The sequence below is a fragment of the Homarus americanus genome, unplaced genomic scaffold, assembly GCF_018991925.1.
Source record: "Homarus americanus isolate GMGI-L3 unplaced genomic scaffold, GMGI_Hamer_2.0 scaffold32583, whole genome shotgun sequence".
In the NCBI taxonomy this organism is placed as follows: domain Eukaryota; kingdom Metazoa; phylum Arthropoda; class Malacostraca; order Decapoda; family Nephropidae; genus Homarus; species Homarus americanus.
This window is the reverse complement of record NW_024713129.1, coordinates 23248978-23270905: the sequence shown is the minus strand read 5'-3', so window position 1 is coordinate 23270905 and position 21928 is coordinate 23248978. Positions and strand designations below refer to the sequence as shown.

Sequence of the window (21928 nt, the reverse complement as noted above, 5' to 3'; positions counted from 1 at the left end):
TGGTGGCACCTGTGTTCAGTATGAATGGCAGTATGGTGGCCATGTGTTCAGTATGAATGGCAGTATGGTGGCACCTGTGTTCAGTATAAATGGCAGTATGGTGGCACCTGTGTTCAGTATGAATGGCAGTATGGTGGCACCTGTGATTTCGATATGAATGGCAGTATAAGGTAGCCATGTGTTCAGTATGAATGGCAGTATGAGGTGGCTGTTCCGATATAAATGGCAGTATGGTGTCACATGTGTTGGGTATGAATGCAGTATGGTGGCATGTGTTCAGTATAAATGGCAGTATGGTGTATGTGTTCAGTATAGATGTCAGTATGGTGGCACCTGTATTTCAGTATGTAAATGGCAGTGTGGTGGCACATGTGTTCAGTATGAATGGCAGGTATGGTGGCCATGTGTTCAATATGAATGGCAGTATAAGGTGGCACCTGTGTTCAGTATAAATGGCAGTATGGTGGCACCTGTGTTCAGTATGAATGGCAGTATGGTGGCCATGTGTTCAGTATGAATGGCAGTATGGTGGCCCTGTGTTCAGTATAAATGGCAGTATGGTGTCACATGTGTTAGGTATGAATGCAGTATGGTGGCATGTGTGTTCAGTATAAATGGCAGTGTAATTGGCACATGTGTTCAGTATAAGTGTCAGTAGGTGGCACCTGTGTTTCGATATAAATGGCAGTATGGTGGCACACATGTGTTCAGTATATCAGTATGGTGGCCATGTGTTCAGTATATACAGGACGAGGTATGGTGGCACATGTGTTCAGTATACTGAGACAGTATGTTAGCACATGTGTTCGAAATATAAGTGTCAATATGGTGGCACCTGTGTTCGAAATATAAATGGCAGTATGAGGTGGCACATGTGTTCAGTATAAGTGTCAGTATGGTGGCACATGTGTTCAGTATAAGTGTCAGTATGGTGGCCATGTGTTCAGTATACAGGACAGTATGGTGGCACATGTGTTCAGTATACAGGACAGTATGGTGGCACATGTGTTCAGTATACAGGACAGTATGGTGGCACATGTGTTCAGTATAAATGGCAGTATGGTGGCACATGTGTTTGGTATAAGTGTCAGTATGGTGACCATGTGTGTTCAGTATAATTTGCAATATGACTAAAACCCAAACTGCCAACATATGTAAAAAACAACTTGGAAAATTCCCCTTTCACTAAAAATCCACAAAAAACAGAAATCATAAGCAATAGGTGTTGATACATTAGTGCAATATACTAAAAACAAGTACTGTACATTAAACCTAGTTCAGTCCACATATTTTTGTTTGTTGGATACCAAACTTCTTCCATAATATTACTGTACATGTTTAAGAGAATATAATGACTATACATTATAAAGGAAATAATTACAGCACATTAAAAGAAGTAAAAAAAAAATGACTCACATTTTCTTTCCAAAGATATTTGAGAAAAGTAGAGCAGATGTTGTAACCTCAGAGTGAGAGGAGCCTCCATGTCCTCCAGCATCACTCATGCCGTGATCACCACACACCACCACCAAGTACTTGTGTCCCTGAGAAACATGTACAGTTCAGTACAGTACAATGATAAACCTGTTTAGTTATATAAAAGGAACTCAATCATACCTTATAAAGACAAACAAGAAGTACAGGTTGTACCTCTCTAGTCCTGCATTCTGTGGTCCATAAACTCTCGTGGTCCGGAACGATTTTAGTTTGTCCAATAGGTAGATAGGCAGCTTCTTTTTTTTTTTTTTTTTTTTAAATCTGATTATTATTATTATTATTATTATTATTATTATTATTATTATTATTATTATTACAGGAGTATTAAATTTTTGCCCCTCAAGCCCCAATGTGGGTCAGTGACCTATGCCCAGGTGAGCTAATCCCCGTAAAAAAAAAACAACAACAAAGTCGCGGGAAATTAAGGTTTGTTTAGTACATCCGGCAGTTCGGCTGCTGTCTCTCTCTCTGCTTGTTTATGCAGAGTACAACATTTAACCCTTCAATAAATATGAGCAGTAAATAAGCGTTCCTTTCATATTCTTATGTAGAGCAATGACGATATGTTTTCACATGTGCGCACTTACATACGCGCAGTCTCACTTTTTTTTTACCATTAATGGTTAGCTACTTATATTGTTCCATTTATTAACATTAAATAACATTACAGGTACTTCAAACAACCATACTAATTTTTTTACATTAATTTTACTACAGCTACAATCAGGGTCTTATTTTCTTCAGTTTTATATGTAGAACCAATCAGTCACCGGTTTTGTAAGCATTAACAAAAACAATGCCGGCAGCCGTCTCGCCTCTTCGCGTGTTTTAATATTCCACGTGTTATTAATAAATTGTATTGTTAATTTTGCACACACAAACATTAATTCAATAAAAACAAATTCAGAAACATTAATTAAAATATATATGAACAGTAAATAAGTGTTGCTTTCATATTCTTATGTAAAGTAATGACGATATGTTTTCACATGTGCACACTTACATACGCGATCTCTCTTTTTTTCTTTACCATTATCGTTAGCTACTTCTATTGCTCCATTTATTAACATTAAATAACATTACTTAAAACAACCACAGTGAACCCTCACTTTACACGGTTAATTCAACCCACGGCGGCCTGCGTAAAGTGAGAAACGCGTAAAGTGAACAACATAACATATGGGATTAATTGAAATAGAGACCGGGTCGACCCCCAAACTCCACTTTTTCAGACACACTACCTATGTTGTAGTAAAAATAACTTCTTAATTTTGTGATGGTATGCACACACAATTAATAATTAAGAGAAATATCAATAATGTTAGGTTTTTTAAAACTTACATGAGTAGAAAAGATGGCTGGGCACACGGGGATGGGGGGTTGGTTCCGAGGCAGAGGGCAGATTATTGGCCCTCACCTGTATCACTTGTATCAATTGTATCACTATCCACCACAGAGGCTTGCAGGGCCTCTTTGTCAAACCCCTCAAAGTCCATATAAGTCCATATCCTCACTATCACTGACTTGGGCCGGCTGTGGTGGGTGGCGGGTGAAGAACTCGGTAATGTTTTGATGACTGGGCGACCTTGTGCACACCCTGCTCGCGCCGCTCTCCACATAAAAGGGTACACACACCGCGGAAAGTGAGCATTCCGGTTTCGGCAGGGTACCACGTAAACGTGGAAACGCGTAAAGTGGGACCGCGTAAAGCAAGGGTTGACTATATTAATTTTACTACAGCTGCAACCAGGGTCTTATATTCTTCAGTTTTATATGTAGAACCAGTCAGTCACTGGTTTTGTAATCAACGAAAACAATGCTGTCTCATTTCCTCGTGTTTTAAAATTCTACGTATTATTAATGAATTGTATTGCCCATTTTGCACACACAAACATTAATTCAATCAAAAAGACTTTCAGTAATAAACAATAATGAATCTTTTGTACATAAGAGAAATGACGCTGTTTACACGATTGTGCACGTCGTCTGAATGTTGGTGGGCCATTCAAATTCGTCGAAATTCAAGTTTCCGCCATCAAATTTTTTAAATGTGTCGTTTTTTTTGTGTGTTCAAATAGAAAACGTTGAATTAAAAACTCGCAAAATTTGAGAAGCTACTGTACGACATTTAACCCTTCAATATGTCTTCAAAGAGACCATGATGCAGAGAAAAGTGGTGCGAGTGCTTCCAAACGTAAGCACAAGTCACTATCTATCCAGGAAAAGGGTGAATTTCCATGGTCCGGAAATTTCCATGGTCCGGCACCGGTCAGGTCCCGAGGTTGCCGGACTTGAGAGGTACAACCTGTATGTACTAAATTTAGAGGAATGAGTGTATAAAAAACCTCAGGAAAGAGGCTTTTTTTGTGTGTTGCATCATTATCCAATTTAACTCGGCATTCAGAGGAAAATGGTGCAGTACATAAAAACTAAGTGGGGTACAGTACAGTGATGTAATATCAATTCATTACCTTTCTTGTAATATGTATTAAAACTTGATTGTGCAGTGCAAAGGAGGAGATGGGAGAATTGTCATCCTGTGTATGAATCACAATAAGAAGAAAGAAAGTGATCATTTATAACTGACAGGTCTTTACATTTCTCCAGGCTCTGTCAAACATTATTGAAAGGTGTTTTTAAATTCACACAGATGGGATGAAAATGGTTGAAGTATGAAAGCTTTTAAGTCTAGAATAACTCTTCAGCATCCTGGTGCCTTTTTAACATCGAGTGGCTTACATCAGGTGTCTGAATCACAATGTTCTTAAAAATTATGGAAACTTAATCCTTATGAATCCAATTCCAGTTGATCTGAGGCCAAAGGTTTTCACAAAGATGCAAGTAACGGTAAGTCAGAAGTAATCAGTGAAGGTGAAAAAAATAACCCTTACCCAGTATCTCTGCTTAGTGAAGAAAAGGCCAAGAAAATTCAGATTATGCCAGTGACTAGTACCTCCTTAAACCAAGCAACAAGAGGGAATATAATACATGAGAGATCCTATTGCAGGCATTCATCAACCAACCTCTGAATTGTACAACCCCAGAGTATTTAAAAAAAATACTTTCATCAACTGTAAAGATGCCACAACAAAGAGTGAAGTGATTCTCAATTCCCATACATTAAGACAACCCTTCACTGTGGTCAACATTCCAGTGTCACTCCCTGCTCAACCTATTCTGAATGTTCCTTGGGAAAACATGAAGAAGAGGCACCCCAACATATTTCACCCAATGATAAAACACCCTAACGATAACATAACCTTAAGTCTATTCACATAAAGCTCGCAACTGAGGCCTAGGGTCAGTTTGTAGCAAGACAGCCAATTAGTTGGCAGTCAGACACAGAAAGTCATTACAGTTCTTTATTATTTAATCTATCGTATTTATATTATAATATCTTAAGGGATTTGGGAAGCAAAAATTAACTTGTGAAATGCTCTGGTAACAAATATCTTGAGGAACATTATTACTTGAGTAAAAAGAAATGGGGAACATACTGTACAGTTTTGTGACAAAATATAAGTAATAACACAACTCCTCCCAGACTTACGACAGGGTTAGGGACCCAAATCCAGGTCGTAAGTCGAAAATGCTTAAATAATACATAGAAAATCTAAAATGGGTGTCTCTTTTTCTCTCAGCACCACAAAACTCTCACTTTTAAGCTTGCCAGCCGTTTAAAGTGAATTACAAACGAAAATTTTGTCAGTACACAGCGCAATCACTGACGTTGGGACTCGAAAATACGTAATTTGACAATATTTTGGTATGACTGAGGCGGTCGTATGTCGGGGAGGAGTTGTATATGCTAAGAAGTATTAAGAAGCAACGTAGAGGTTTAGCATCTTCATCCTTTAACATCGAGTATCAAGAAATTTGGTGCAAATGAACTAAAATCTCGGCCAACGAGGTATAATTAATTTTTGTGTCATAGTACAGTGGTCTCTCGGTTAATGAACACAATTCGTTCCAGAAGGTCGTTCGTTAACCGAAACCATTGTTACAATGGGATTTTGGGTAATTGGTTCCAGCTAACCAAAAATTACATAAAGTAAAATAAAAATGCAGTAAAGATGATGCTGATGTGAATTTGAAGTGGGAGGTGGAGGAGAAGAGAGAAGAGAAGGAAGTGGAGGTGGAGGAGAAGCATTTTACTGCTTCTTGGAAGGCGCGTCACCTTCCATGGAAATGTCAGGAACCTCTGGACTGACAGATTCTCCAGCAGGAAAATCCTCTCCTTTTTGAAGTGGAAGGCTGAGGGGTAGCATCTTTTTCCCGCTGCCTTTTAGTGAAGAAATTGTCAATTTTTGTTTGTGGGGCATTTCTCCTCATCATTAACTGATTTCTGAAGGAGAGCACTTTGTCCTCAACACTACACAAAAAAGGTTCTGTTGTTTCCACATAAGGGTGCCTTGATGCCAGTTTCCTGAACATCTCCCAGTGGTAAACAACATCTTTTAGGTCTGAAGAAGACATATGGTCATCACTTTCCCTTTCCTCCTCACCACTGTCAGCTTCTAACATCTCATCCATTTGCTGCAAGTCTTCAATTGTAAGTTCCTGGTCATGAGACATCACAAGCTCTTCCACATTATCCTCCTCCACTTCGAGGCCCAATGACTGACCAATGGACACAATCAATCTCCTGGTTCAACTCCGTTTCTTCCTCAAATCCCTCAAAATCATGGACTGCTGATGGCCACAGTGCTTTCCATGCAGAATTGAGGAATCTAGTGGAGACTTCTCGCCATGAAGACACAATCAATTTTACAGCCACCAGGATGTTGAATTGTGTCTTCCAGAAGGTGCCAGTGTTAGTTCAGGATCAGTGGAAGTTGCCTGATGACACCTCCTGAAAATTTTCTTCATGTACAACTTCTTGAAGTTGCTGATCACATTCTAGATCATTGGCTGCATAATTGATGTAGTATTGGGAGGCAAAAACAACACTTTGACAAAGTCAAATTGAGCCTCCAAAGTGCTGGCAAGTTGAGGGTCATGACCAGGGGCATTATCCATAAGGAGAAGAGCCTTTAAAGGGAGTTTATTGGTGGTTAGGTAGCTCTTCACAGAAGGGCAAAACACCTCAACAGCCCATTCATTAAAGAGCTGTCTTGTCACCCATGCCTTACGGTTGGACTTCCACTCCAAGTTGTCCTCCTACCACCTTTTGTTGCTTGAACACCATGGGGTTCTCAGAGTGGTAGACAAGCATAGGTTTCAGTCGGAAATCCCCTGAAGCGTTGGCACCAAGCAATAGAGTGAGTCGGTCCTTCATGGGTTTATGCCCAGGTAAAGAGGCTTCATCTCTGGTGATGAATGTTCTTTTGGGCATTTTCTTCCAGAACAGCCCAGTTTTGTCCACATTGAACACTTGCTGTGGAAGATAATTTTCTTCATCCACCAATTTCTTAAACTCCACTACAAACTTTGCTGCTCCTTCTTTATCTGCACTGGCAGCTTCATTAAGCCTAACAACACTAAAAATGTCACTTTTTTTCTTAAATTTTTCGAACCAGCCTTTGCTGGCCCTAAACTCTTCAAACTCTGTGCCAGAAGAACCAGGTTGATCTTCCTTTAAATGTTCGTATATTTCCCTGGCTCTTTCACAAATAAATTCAGTAGAAACTGAATCACCTTTCATTTGTTTTTCCCTAATCCAAATAAGAAGTAACCTCTCTGTTTTTGCTATTAATGATCTACCTTTAAACACTGGAAGATTTGTCTCTCACTTTCACTTCTTTGAACATGTCTTTCAGTGCAAGAATTGTCGACACAGTTGATGCCGACATGCCATATTCTTTACTAAGCACATTTGTTCGAATGCCTTCTTCATGTTTCTTAGTGATTTCCTGTTTCACTTGAATTGAAATCGCCTTTCTCGATTTCTTTGGAGCCATGCTGGATTCAATACAGTAATTTCACCATTAAAATTTTAAGTTCACTAGCTGAAATTAAAGATTATTTTCTTTAAATCAACACTGCACTGCACTATATATTATCAATATGTACAATAAATTTCAGAATGACCAATAATTGTACAGTACTGTAAAAACGTAACAATAGATTATGTTCAAGAGAGTCTCAAGCAAGATGTTATCTCTACTGACCAGAGATACAAACTGACGCCTGCTGGGTGAGTCAAGTGGCTGTTTGGCGTGCTAAAAACTAGTTTCCTGTACTTCAATTATGTTCAATAATTGTTAAAATGACAAAAAAATTTAATATAAAACTTGTATAATTATTGAATAGTACAACCTTCTTGATATTTACTCAAAAGGGAACGAATTTAAGCCCTAGAACCGATTACTGTATTGGCGGACTAATATTCCAGCTGGTGAGCAAGCGAAAATATGTTGAGAGGAATTTGTGAGGAATTATTTAACCGAATTATTTTTCGTTAACCGAAATTTCGTTAACCGAGGGACCACTGTATATATACAGTGTATATATACAGTGGTCCCTAGGTTAACGAACGCCTTGGTTAACGAAATTTTGGTTAACGAACAAAAATTCGGTTAACGAGATTCTTACGAAAATGTTTCGTCATGCTTTGGCTTGCTCACCAGCTGGAAGATTAGTCCGCCAATACAGAAATCGGTTCTAGGGCTTACATTCGTTAAAATTGGAGTAAATATCAAGAAGGTTGTACTATTCAATAATTTTCCAAGTTTTATATTAAAATTTTTAGTCATTTTAACACTTATTAAACATAATTGCAGTACAGGAAACTAGTTTTTAGAGAGCCAAACAGCCACTTGACTCACCCACCACGGTGTCAGTTTGTTTCTCTGGTCAGTGGAGGTAACATCTTGCTTGTGGCTCTCTTGAACAAATATTATTTTTACACTTTTACAGTACAATTATTGGTCATTCTGAAATTTATTTTACATATTGACAATATATAGTGCAGTGCAGTGTTGATTTAAAGAAAATAATCTTGAATTACACCTAGTGAACTAAATATTTTATGGGTGAAATGACAGCATGAAGCATGGGGTGATTTCTCTTCCACCCCAACTTCTTTCTCGTCTCCCTTCTCCTCCACCCCCACTTGTAATTCCTATCATCATCAACCAGGAGCCTTCTACATACACACCTCAAAGTAAGTGTACTTTACTGCATTTATTTTTACTTTGTATGTAATTTTCGGTGAGCTGGAACCAATTACCCAAAATCCCATTGAAACAATGGTTTCGGTTAACGAAATTTTTGGTTAACAAACGACCTTCTGGATATTACTCCTTACCTTTTCTTCAAGTCCATGATGAATGGTCTTCATCACAGTGTCCATTTCTAAAAGCTTTGGTCCAATCAGTGAACTCATTGGTCCTTCCAAATGGCCAATATGATCCAAGCCTAAATAGTGTAGAATGAGCACATCCCAGTCATCTGAGGCCAGAGACTTGGAGATGTGGCGTGTCACGTTCCTGTCTACCTGTCACAGAGACTCTTACTTAGCAGAAAAAATACTCATCTTGTATACAGTATATCATAGCTTCAGTACAGGTACCACATTGAAAACTCTCTGTAACAATAACATCATGAATGACACATACAGTACCAGTCATAACAATTCAGTAGTAGAGAAACACCTCAGCAGATATTGTTATGTGAAGTACTGTATTACAAGGTCATTACTCCCTGAGAAAATGGTTTAATGTGACACTTTTATTACAGTCTGTTGGTAGAATAACTCAAATCTAATCAACTGGAAGGTGTTGTTATCAACTGTATAAAGAGGTCTATCCATTCCCCTACTCAGAAGTGGCAGTGCCCACCCAACACACAAGCCATATAGCCAAATTCCATAAGGCCTCAAGTAATTCACAAATCCAACAATTAACAAGGCATGGGAAGGTAAAAAAATGGGAAATAATATCTTCATTACCCAGAATCCCTGTTAGCTGGAACTCTCCAATACCCAGAATTGAAATTGGCATTCAATTTTTCTGGAATAATTCTCTCAATTCCAGGTCTATGAATGAGTTTCCGAAGTAGGAAATCGAGCGCATTTTCTGAGAAATTCTCTCCGTTCTGAGCTTGGGAATAAAACTTCAGAGAGTTTTGAGAGATTGTATCATGCTCCAATGCATCCCCACATGTCAAGCATGTGGGTGAACTAGCTGCTTGGATCACTTAGTTCATATTCTGCTACCACTGTAGAAGGTTGTTCCCTCGCTAGCTGTTATTTTTTCGTACAATTTGTGTTGTACAGTACTGTACATTACTATACCAGAACAAAACCAGTCAAGAATACAGTGTTAATACAGTGTTAAGAAAATAAAAAGCGATTAGTTATGTAACGTCCAACCGAACAACATCCGATCGCATATCCGTGTCCCCCAACCCAAAAAAAACTTTCGTGACGCCTGCTGGACCACCACTCCGTGACCCCCTGACGGAGACACGATGATCTTCCCCATACTGGCCAAATATTATGTGCTAAAGGAATATCCTTCCTCAGGCTTTAGTAAGCATTTGCCTTCAGGTGTAATGTTAACCTACATCTATTGAGGATAAAATCTTTCACCTACAAATTGACAATAACACATTTGCTGTAATCAGACATACCTAGTTGTCTCAACAATAGCAACCCCAGTTGCAATTGGGGTTGCAATTTCAAATTCTGTGTCATTACTAAGGAATAACGAAGTCTCTGGTGCACTCTAAGATTAAGAGAGAAAACGGAGGACTCAGGCGTCCTGAGCGAGAGAAAACGGACTCCTATGATGGGGGCCACAAGCACTCACACGTGCCACTCATACTGACAGACTTGACACTCACTTACTTGACAAGTTTTACCAACCATTAGTTGTGTATGTTATCTAGTGAATTTAGTCAATATTGTACAGTAAAAGTACACTGCAATACAGTGGTCCCTCGGTTAACAATGGACCTAGTGTAAACCTGTACTGTACATGTACTAAAATTGTTATGTCTATTGCAAATATAGATTGTTCATACAGGTATTCAAATAAATTACTATCTTACAAGAATCCCAACAATGTAAGTTATATTCACCCAGGTCGTTTGGGTGGCAAATTATGAGAAGAGCTTAGTCACTCGTAAGGAATGATAAATAAACACGCAGGCCTTCAGCGCCAACTGTCAAATCATATCTCAAATAAATAAACAAACACCAGACACTCTGTCACCTCACCTTCCCCCCTCTTCCCACGCTCACTGGCTACCTCCCTCCTTGTGTTCCCAGACAAAAGATTGGTGATAAGTTATCACTGATAACTTTATGCTAACTAAAGTAAGGATAATATAATTTGCATTGCTGAAATCCTTGCAAGACAGAGATTAATTTGAATATAAACGTCATATATTTTGCTCGACATAAAAATTGTAGTACATTAGTGTACAATACTGTAGTACATTTTATAATATAAAGTTTTCAACTGTATTTTTGGGTAGATTTACATAAATTTCTTCATTTATTTTCATCCATTTACATGCACACACCATACTAAAAGAAACATAAAAGAAATACTGTATATGACTTTAGTGCAAAGCTGGAGTGCACATGTACTAATTTGATTACGGTACTAAAATTGTTATGTCGAGTGTGAATTTGTTTATATTTAAATAAATCAACATCTTACAAGAATCCAAGCAATGTAAATTATTTTCACCCAGGTCATTTCACTGGCTTTTTATAGGAGAGAAGCTTAGTCACTTAAGAACTTATAAATATACACGCGTTAGACCTGGGCCTGTGCCAACTGTCAAACCGCTCCGCTCCCCTCCCCCGACGCCCCTCGCTCCCTCCCTCCCTCTCCCCTATCTGCGCAGCGTTGCTGGAATCCTTGTAAAAGAGTGAATAATTTTAATATAAACGTCATGTATTTTGCACAAGAGATAAAAATTAATCACCTGTATCACATTACAGTAGTGATTTAAGAGTAAAAGTGTATATGTACGTATATAGTATTCCACATGCACGTAAGTATAAAAACAAAGTTTATGTGAAGATCGGACAACATCCATTTCGGTTAACGTCACATTTCCAAGAACGTATCTAGGACGTTAACTGGCGCATGACTGTATACTGTACTGTTCATTCAGTAAGTGGGAACACTAACACCATAGCGTTCGTCTATATGAGACCCACTATTCACCCACCCCGACAATGGGTGACCTGACATTGCATCAGGTCAAGTCAGTAACATGACCCACTAATCCACCCACCTTATATCCATTGCAAGTATCAAGAAGTGATTACAGTTGCATATTACATTCAGGTGAGTGGACAGTGTCTGCTTACTCTAGGTTCAAGATGACAGCAACTGCTGGTGAGTACAGTTCAGCACTGTAGTATTATACATTATTATGGTTACAGTTTTAACAATATTTTATACGTGTATAGTGGTGGTTGCGTAAATAAATACAGCTCCGAGCGAGATGTGTCTACACTCAGGAAAATTCCACAGCTCCATTCATGCCTGTATCAAACTTTAGATAAACTATTCAGGATTATTTTGCTAAAAAATGGTGTGTCTAGCTTAATTAGAACTGATTGTATTGACTTCGGTATCAACAATTATTACTTTTCTTTATATAAAAGAATGGAGTCCCCATTATTATACCGTGTCGAAATATTCTGTTTAAGGATCTCTTATTGGAAACGACTCGAGGAGAATCTATTCAGGATCATTATTATATGGGAGAAAGCAAACTGACCATGTGATCAGTTTGCTTTCTCCCCCTCACAAGGGTCGTGTTCCTCCCACACACCCACTGCGTCTCTCCACCTCTTCTATGACTGTCATCGTACAGTACATTATTTATTTGTTATCCATTAATTAGTAAAGATATGTTACTGTAATAATCTGTGCTTAATAATATGGTAATGTATAAGAACACCGTTACCACCAGAAAGAGTTGTTCGATTTTGTTCATTTTGTCCACAGATGTTCTTGTCAATAAGTAAATAATTTAAAAGAGGCGACATTCACTACCCGACCTAACCAACCAAAGAAACCTACCTAAACCTTACCTAACTTCATAGCCGAGGCCCCCCACCATATTAAACAAAGTACATGTACTTACACTACTATGATATCTGGTACCAATGAAAGCAACTTGGTTGAAGCATCATGGTGCAATTTATGTTTTTTGTGGACGTGAGAGTACGCTCGGATCGAGCAGGTCGGGTTGTATTTTAAACAAACAGACGACATGCGGTGACTTGTTAGATTTTTTGGCGTTGTATTTACAGTAAATAATTAATTTCTTCATCCAAAAGACATATAAAGACATAATTTTAGTGTCATATGAACAGTTTTTCAGTGTTTTACCCCCAAATATCTCTTAACCCTCATGCCCTGCCCACTACAAGTGATTTATGATCCTAGACACTAAAATTGTTTTTTTTTAAATACTGATAGATAAAATAAAAAGTTGTCACCTCTTTTAAAATACTTAATATAATGACAAGAATATCTATGGAAAAATTAACAAAATTGAACAACTCTTTCTGGTGGCAGCGGTGTTCTCATAAATTACCATTAATACTGTACCTGTACCCTTCATACACAATACTGTATATATCTCATATGTAAAAAATAACATCATCAGGATGCATCTCCATATATGCAATGGTGCAAAATTCATTTCTCTAACACAATTGTAGCAGATGTTGTGAATAAAAGTTTATACACTTTTTGCTAGCAGCCTCATGCCTCAAAAATCCCTTAGCTTTAGTCTTATTCAAGACATCTTCAGGTCATGAGACCATTAATCCCCCACCCTACCTCCACCTGACATAGCGTCAGGTCAGGTCAGTCACACGAGACCCACTAATCCCCCACAGCTCCATGAGTGGAAAACAACAGCTTTTGCTGTAACACACAGCTTCAATCCTGCCTGTATCATATAACTTTTTAGTTTTTAAATATATTTATTTTGCCAAACTTTTAGATAAACTATTTAGATAAACTACTCAGGATTATTCTAAAAAAGAAATGGAGTGTCTAACACAACTGCTTTTACACTCCGGTAGTTTAGACTCTCGGAAAACTTTTCCCAGCACTCGGAAACATTCTGGGGATGTGGGCTAGCATTTGACTGTGCAAGATGCATAATTTAGACTCTCAAAAAATTTGCCCAGTAACCAGAAAATTTCTGGAGTTAAAGGATTTTTTCTGGTTTGAGAAATCTCTCATCCCCGGAAGTGCTCTGCATCAATTGTTCCAGTTAATGGGGATACCACTGTATTGATTATGTGGTGTACAGTAAACAGTACAGTTTAAGAATATGTAATGGACTACTTGCGTTTGTAAACTTGGCACCCTCAAAAATCTGCCATCAAATATAAATGGAAGTTACCGAGAAGAGTCTTGAGTTTGATAATCCTATTCTTTTAACACCTTCATTATGGAGATGCCACTTTCAATATTTTATTTGGCAGTTTTCAATGTATTGATACATTAAAGTTAGATGCAAATGATAAACATTGTAATGAGACAGAACTAAGCTATGTAGGTAAATTATTAAATGAACTGTGTTGAGATCAGAAAAAATAGCCAGTCCTTATCTCACACGTAAAGTACAATATATGTTCATGTTACCTCTGTATAATCTGTAACAAAGAATGAGGCAACTGCATCATATTTGGAGAAATGTGAAGGATACAGTTTGAGCCAGGTGTCGTCTCCATAGAAGTGAATCCGTCTCCCTGCATCAACCCACCGCTTGATAAGGTTGTCGTCTGTCAGCTCAGTAGCTCCAAAGTTTTCAATGATATCCATAAAACCTGGGATGCTGCCTGTCACTAGGGACTGAAGTAATAGTGTTAGACATTTATTTTAACACAATGTTAAAAAACTTCTTCAACCAACTGTTAAAGTGTCGTTACAAATATTATCCAAGGCAATCTAGAACCTGGAGTTCAGGGTCTTTATAGCATGATTTTAAGCAGAGATACAGAGTACTGTACAGAAATTAAATTGCATGTGTCCAGTAAGATGTATACAAGTGTTGTTGGGGGTCACTCTTAGGCCAGAGAATCTGAGTACAGTATTCAGCTAAATACTTACTAAACAAACAAAAGTGTACAGACTTTATTTGACCTTCTACTGTAGCTAGTGTTATCTTAAAAAGATGTCAAAATTATCAAACTTACAGCCAACTTATATAATATACAGGAACATCAAGGGGGCTACCATCAACACTTTACAAGTCATGGCATAAAGAAAAGCCAATGAGGTCACAAGCCTAGAGATTAAGATAGGTTGTTGTGGAAGAACTGTTTGGGAATTGTTCCACTTACTGAATTATTTCAATGTGAGAAACTCACAGAAAAAGTTTTTCTGATGAATGCATTTTTGGGGAATAACTCTTAACAGGTTTCTCGTAATCAGTGAGCTTTTGCTTGTTTTCTCTGACCCACACACTAAGTTAGTCCAAGATGCTCAACTTCTTTATTTCGCCACAGCCAAACTAAGTTTAATGATGGACTCACATTTTTTCCCATACTTCTGTATGCAATATAAAACGTGTAAACTTTGTTTTGAAGAAAAAAAATCACTGTTTTCTGTGCAGAAAACCTAACTGCACAGTTGTTGGGTTAAGCAGATATCTTAAGCTAAGTCAAAGCCCCCAGAATGCTCTGACTGCCTTAAGAGCAATATATCAAATCAGTGTTACTTATAGAATAACAGACTATTTCCACACTGCAATGACATACACCATCTTACCTTAATTCTAGGCAAAGTGACCGTGGGTGTAGCCGTACGCAGAACATAGCCGTGGGCCTCTCCTCGTGTGAGTAGGCCGTGTAAGTAAGGCATGAGAGGTTGTGCTGTAGACACAAGATGATCTGCTCTCAGGGCATCGATGACAACAACAACAGTCTTGTCTACTGACACCAGAGAATCATCATGATGCTTGCTGAGCCAAGAAATTTTTTTATTAAAAATTACAGCTTTAATCATATCCTGTTACATAAAAAATTTATGCTTTATAAAATATTCATGCCCCTTCATATGTACATCATATATGCAATCAAAGACAAAAGTCGTGTCACGGTTTTGTCTGAAGATTAAATATAACTCGTGAAACATTATGAGAGCCCCCTACCACAAGGCAGAGCGCACCAAAAGTTTAGCCCTTCGGCATATGTTTTCACCAAATTTCACGACACGACTTTTGTCTTTCATTGAAAATCAACATTAAAGACCCTTTCTTTGGAATTTATGACAATACTGTATTGATTATTTACATCCACATAACCTTCACATTAGTTCTTCTACTGAAGCAATCACTCACATTCTAAGGCATTATCACCTTTTGTCTCATTATTCATTCTATCCATACTACAGTAACTCCACAACACCTATACCACAACTGACCACACACTACAATACATTCTACCCATTACTGTACATACAACACAAGTTACAGTATATGCACGACTGTTTTCAGGATATCTCTCGACAACTTTTGGAATAGGAGGGTTCTTGGATCACCTGAAAATTAGTCCCCCAGCTTATTTCACCCTAATGCTACTGTAAGGGGAGGGTTAGGTTAGGTTCCATTTGTATTGGGATGGTTAATGTTAAAAGTGTAATATGCTGGGAAGGCTAACCTTCAGGTGATACGTTTTCTTCCTCCTGTCTTTGGTAAAACATCAGTACAGTGGTCCCTCAATTAACAAACACAATTGGTTCCACAGAGTCATTTGTTAACCAAAAATTTTGTTAACTGAATCAATTATTTCAACGGGATATTGGGTAATTGGTTCCAACTCACAGAAAAAGTACATACAGTACAAAGTAAAGCCAAAAAATGCATAAAGTCAGAAACACTCCTAAAAATCCCCTAAATCGCTCTTAAATCACTACAGTACAGTACAGTACAGTATATATATATATATATATATATACCTATATATATATATATATATATATATATATATATATATATATATATATATATATATATATATATATATATATATATATATATATATATATATATATATATATATATATATATATATATATATATATATATATATATATATATATATATATATACACGTACATATACACTAGAACTCTTAAATCACTCCTGTAATGTGATACAGGTGATTAATTTCTATCTCTTGTGCAAAATATATGACGTTTATATTCAAATAATTAACTGTCTTGCAAGGATTCTAGCAATGCAAATTATATTCTCTTAACTTTAGTCTGTGATACAGTGGTCCCTTGGTTAACGAGATTTCGGTTGACGAGTTACCTCCCATAAGATTCTTAACTTCGGTTAACGAGCAATCACTCGATTAACGAGTTTCTTACGAGCCGACCTGAACATGTTTTCGCTTGCACTTGGCGGTCAACCAGCTGTAGTATTAGTCCGCCAATACAGTAATCGGTTCTAGGGCTTCAATTCCTTACTATTTTAGTAAATATCAAGAAGTTTATACTATTCAATAATTTTAAAAGTTTAATATTAATTTTTTTTTCATTTTAACAATTATTGAACATAATTGAAGGTAAGGTCACTAGTTTCTGGCGCGCCATCCAGCCTTTTAACACACCAAACAAGCGTTAGTCTCTCTCTGTTTTCAGTGGAGGTAACATCTTGCTTGAGACTCTCTTCAACTAAATGCTTTCTTTCTGTGTTTTCAAGCAAATTATTGGTCAATTTGAAATTTATTTTACATATTGACAATATATAGCACAGTGCAGTGTTATTTTAAAGAAAATATTCTTTATTTACAGATACAGTAGTTTAAACTTAAAGATCACGTGTTGACATTGTTTGAATCCAGCAAGGGGCCTAAGAGATCAAGAAAAGTGATTTCAATCCAAACCAAGCAGGAAATTAAGAAACATGAAGAAGGCATTAGAACAAATGCGCTATGCAAAGAAAATGGCATGTCGACATCTGTGTCGACAATTCTTGCACAGAAAGACAAATTTAAAGAAGTGAAAGTGAGAGACAAATCTACCAGTGTTTAAAAGTAGATCCCTAATTGCAGAAACTGAGAGGTTACATCTCATCTGGATTAGGGAAAAACAGATGAAAGGTGAATCAGCTTCTACTGAATTCATTTGTGAAAGAGCCAGGGAGATTTACGAACATTTAAAGACAGATTAATTTAAAGAACTGATGGAAGAAGAAAATTATCTTCCACAGCAAGTGTTCAATGTGGACAAAACTGGGCTAATCTGGAAAAAGATGCCCGAAAGAACATTCATCACCAGAGATGAAGCCTCTTTACCTGGGCATAAACCCATGAAAGACCGTCTCACTCTATTGCTTGGTGGCAATGCTTCAGGGGATTTCCGGCTGAAGCCTATGCTTGTCTACCACTCTGAAAACACCAGGGTGTTCAAACAGAAAGTGGTAAGAGCAAAGCTTGGAGTTTATTGGAAGTCCAACCATAAGGCATGGGTGACAAGACAGCTCTTTAATGAATGGGCTGTTGAGGTGTTTTGCCCTTCTGTCAAGAGCTACCTAACCACCAATAAACTCCCTTTAAAGGCTCTTCTCCTCATGGATAATGCTCCTGGTCATGACCCTCAACTTGCCAGAACTTTGAAGTATCAATTTGACTGTGAAAGTGTTGTTTTTGCCTCCTAGCACTACATCAATCATACAGCCAATGGACCAGAATGTGATCAGCAACTTCAAGAAGTTGTACATGAAGAAAATGTTTAGGTGTCATCAGGCAACTTTCAATGATCCTGAACTAACACTGAAACAGTTCTGGAAGACACAATTCAACATCCTGGAGGCTGTAAAATTGATTGTGTCATCATGGCGAGAAGTCTCCACAAATCCCTCAATTCTTCATGGAAAGCACTGTGGCCATCAGTAGTCCATGATTTTGAGGGATTTCAGGATAACACAGAGTTGGACCAGGAGATTGTGTCCATTGGTCAGTCATTGGGCCTTGAAGTGGAAGAGGATGATGTGGAAGAGCTTGTGATGTCTCATGAAGAGGAACTTATTCCTGATGACTTGAAGCAACTGGATGAGATGTTAGATGCTGACAGTGGTGAGGAGGAAATTGAAAGTGATGACCATATGTCAACTAAAGAGTTGAAAGATGTGATTTACGACTGGGAGAAGTTCAGGGAACTGGCTTCAAAGCACCCAGATGTGGAAAAAACTGAACTAACTTTGTGTCATGTTGAGGACTCAATGGTCTCCTTCTTTAAACATAAGTTAATGGTGAGGAGGAGAGATGACCCACAGACCACAATTGATACTTTCTTCAGTAAAAGGCAGAGGGAACAAAATGCTATCCCTCAGCCTTCCACTTCAAGAAGGAGAGAGGATGTTCATGGTGGAGAATCTGTCAGTCCAGAGGTTCCTGACATTTTCATGGAAGGTGACTCACCTTCCAAGAAGCAGTAAAATGCTTCTCCTCCACCTCCACTTCCTTCTCTTCTCCTTTCTCCTCCTCCACCTCCCACTTCAAATTCACATCAGCATCATCATCATCCAGGAGCCTTCTACACACACACCTTAAAGTAAGTGTAATTTTCTACCTTTTTTGTTGAATTTAGGCAATTTTCGGTGAGCTGGAACCAATTACCGAAAACCCATTGAAACAATGGTTTCGGTTAACGAGCAACCTGCTGGAACGGATTGTGCTCGTTAACCAAGGGACCACTGTATTATATAAGATAAAAACTGTAAGCCTAAAACCCTGGCTGAGCAGATGGGGGAGAGGGAGGAAGGGAGGGAGGGAGGAGGAGGTGAGGTGATATGTATGACAGTTGGCACTGAAGGTCTAATGTGTGTTTATTTATCAGTTCTTAAGAGTGACTAAGTTTTTCTCTTATAAAATGCCACTGAACTGTCCTGGGTGAATATTATTTACATTGCTGGGATTCTTGTAAGATAGTGATTAATTTGAATATAAACAAGTTATAATTTGCACTAGACAACAATTTTAGTGCCCTAATCATTTAGTACATGTACAGTACAGGTTTGCACTTAGGTCATTTATTTCTTTTAGGTTTCTTTTAGTATGGTGTGTGCATGTAAATGAATAAAAATAAATGAAGAAATTTATGTAAATTATTAAAATGTACTAAACTAATGTACTAAATTTTTTATCTCTTTTGCAAAATATATGATGTCTAGATTCAAATTATTCATTGTCTTGCAAGGATTCCAGCAATGCAAATTATATTCTCCTAACTTTAGTCTGTGATATTATATAAGATAAAAACTGTAAGCCTAAAACACCAAACCCTGGCTGGGCAGATGGGGAGAAGGGGGGGAGGTGACAGTGACATGTTTGACAGTTGGTGCCTAAGGTCTCATTTAGTATTTATTTGTTTATTTATGTCCTTTAGATTGAGTTTTTTTTTTTTTGCTTATAAAATGTCACAGAAGTGACCAGGGAGAATATAATTTACATTGCTGGAATTCAAATAAGATAGTGATCAATTTGAATATAAACATGCTAGACTGTAGTATGCACTTGAAAAAATCTTAGTACTGTAATCATTTAGTACATTATTTTGAGTACATGTACAGTCAGCTTTGCCTTTAGCACAGTGTGTGCATGTAAATGAGTAAAAATAAATTAATAAAGTTACATATATCGAGCCAAAAATATTAGTTGAAAACTTTATGTATACAGAACTTGGATGGCTAAATTTTAGATTGACCAATAATTTTAATATAAAAAATGCAAAAATATTCAAGAACACAAATTTCTTGATATTTACTCCACTGTATTGGTGGACTAGCCGATCAGCTGATCAGCTGATGCACACAGCAAAGCGTGTTTCTCCTAAGGCCTTCGTTAATCGAGGTTTTGTTCGTTAATGGAACTGAAAATCCTAATGGGAGCTAATTTGTTTACCGAAATTTCGTTAATTGAACCGTTAATTAATCGAGGGACCACTGTAATGCATCATCTTGATCTGAACCTCTACCTTTCTTCTCCAGTTCTCAGATTCACAACAAGAAGTCAAATCACCTGCTGGGTGCCTCGGTGGGTAGTACCAAGTCCTCGGGTAGGGATGGCTGCGGCCTCACACTCACAATACCAGTAAGGTATGCTACAAGTGCAGCCACAATCGCTATCTGCTCTATGAGGAGATGTGACAGCCCACTCAATTTCATCTTTTCCATATGCTGTTGAGAAATGTTTGTATTTATATGCAGTTTATTATTTCTACAATGCATTAAGATTTGTTCAAATTAAGTTATATATTATTCTACTAAAATGCTTTTTGGTTGAGAAAATCAAAGAAAACCCATATTCATTTTTGGCATAACAAGCTGAATATTAAATACAAAATCTTCAAACATGATACAATATAGTACAGTACAGTACATACAGTAGTCTAGAATCTTAAACTTAGTACAGGTTGTACCTCTCTAGTCCGGCAACCTCGGGACCTGACCGGTGCCGGACCATGGAAATTCACCCTTTTCCTGGATAGATAGTGACTTGTGCTTATGCTTGGAAGCACTAGCACCACTTTCTCTGCATCATGGTCTCTTTGAAGACATATTGAAGGGTTAAATGTCGTACAGTAGCTTCTCAAATTTTGCGAGTTTTTAATTCAACGTTTTTTATTTGAACACCAAAAAAACAACACATTTAAAAAATTTGACGGTCGAAACTTGAATTTCGACGAATTTGAACGGCCCACCAACATTCAGACGACGTGCACAATCGTGTAAACAGCGTCATTTGAAGACATATTGAAGGGTTAAATGTCGTATAGTAGCTTCTCAAATTTCGTGAGTTTTTAATTCTTAACGTATTTTATTGGAACACACAAAAAAATAAATAAATAAAAATTTTGACGGCGGAAACTTGAATTTCGACGGGTTTGAACGGCCCGCCAACGTGCAGATGACGTGCATAATTGTGTAAACAGCGTCATTTCTCTTATGTGCAAAAGATTCATTATTGTTTATTACTGAATGTCTTTTTTATTGAATTAATGTTTATGTGTGCAAAATGAGCAATACAATTCATTAATAATACGTAGAATAATAAAACACACGAGGAAATGAGACAGCATTGTTTTCGTTGATTACAAAACCAGTGACTGACTGGTTCTACATATAAAACTGAAGAAAATAAGACCTTGGTTGTAGCTGTAGTAAAACTAATATGGTTGTTTTAAGTAATGTTATTTAATGTTAATAAATGGAACAACAGAAGTAGCTAACGATAATGGTAAAGAAAAAAGAGAGATCGCGTATGTAAGTGCGCACACGTGAAAACATATCGTCATTACTTTACATAAGAATATGAAAGCAACACTTATTTACTGTTCAAATATATTTTAATTACTGTTTCTGAATTTGTTTTTATTGAATTAATGTTTGTGTGTGCAAAATTAACAATACAATTTATTAATAATACGTGGAATATTAAAACACACGAGGAGACGAGACGGCTGCCGGCATTGTTTATGTTAAGCTT

The 21928-nt window shown here is 37.4% G+C and overlaps 1 protein-coding gene across 4 annotated transcripts in view; it reads right to left on the bottom strand.

Moving 5' to 3' along the window:
• The window catches only part of LOC121869471 (GPI ethanolamine phosphate transferase 2-like), a 159351-nt gene that overhangs the window by 125095 nt on the left and 12328 nt on the right, over window positions 1–21928 (bottom strand). For 2 of the 4 annotated variants that reach the window (XM_042370827.1, XM_042370834.1), the window contains exons 2-6: window positions 20462–20619; window positions 15204–15396; window positions 14076–14285; window positions 8747–8935; window positions 1417–1544 (exon numbers count right to left, since the gene is read on the bottom strand). In XM_042370827.1, coding sequence (XP_042226761.1) covers window positions 1417–1544; window positions 8747–8935; window positions 14076–14285; window positions 15204–15396; window positions 20462–20616 — 875 coding nt within the window. In that variant the 5' untranslated portion in view covers window positions 20617–20619. The remainder of the gene's footprint in view (window positions 1–1416; window positions 1545–8746; window positions 8936–14075; window positions 14286–15203; window positions 15397–20461; window positions 20620–21928) is intronic. The other 2 variants (XM_042370849.1, XM_042370842.1) reach the window with 2 other exon arrangements.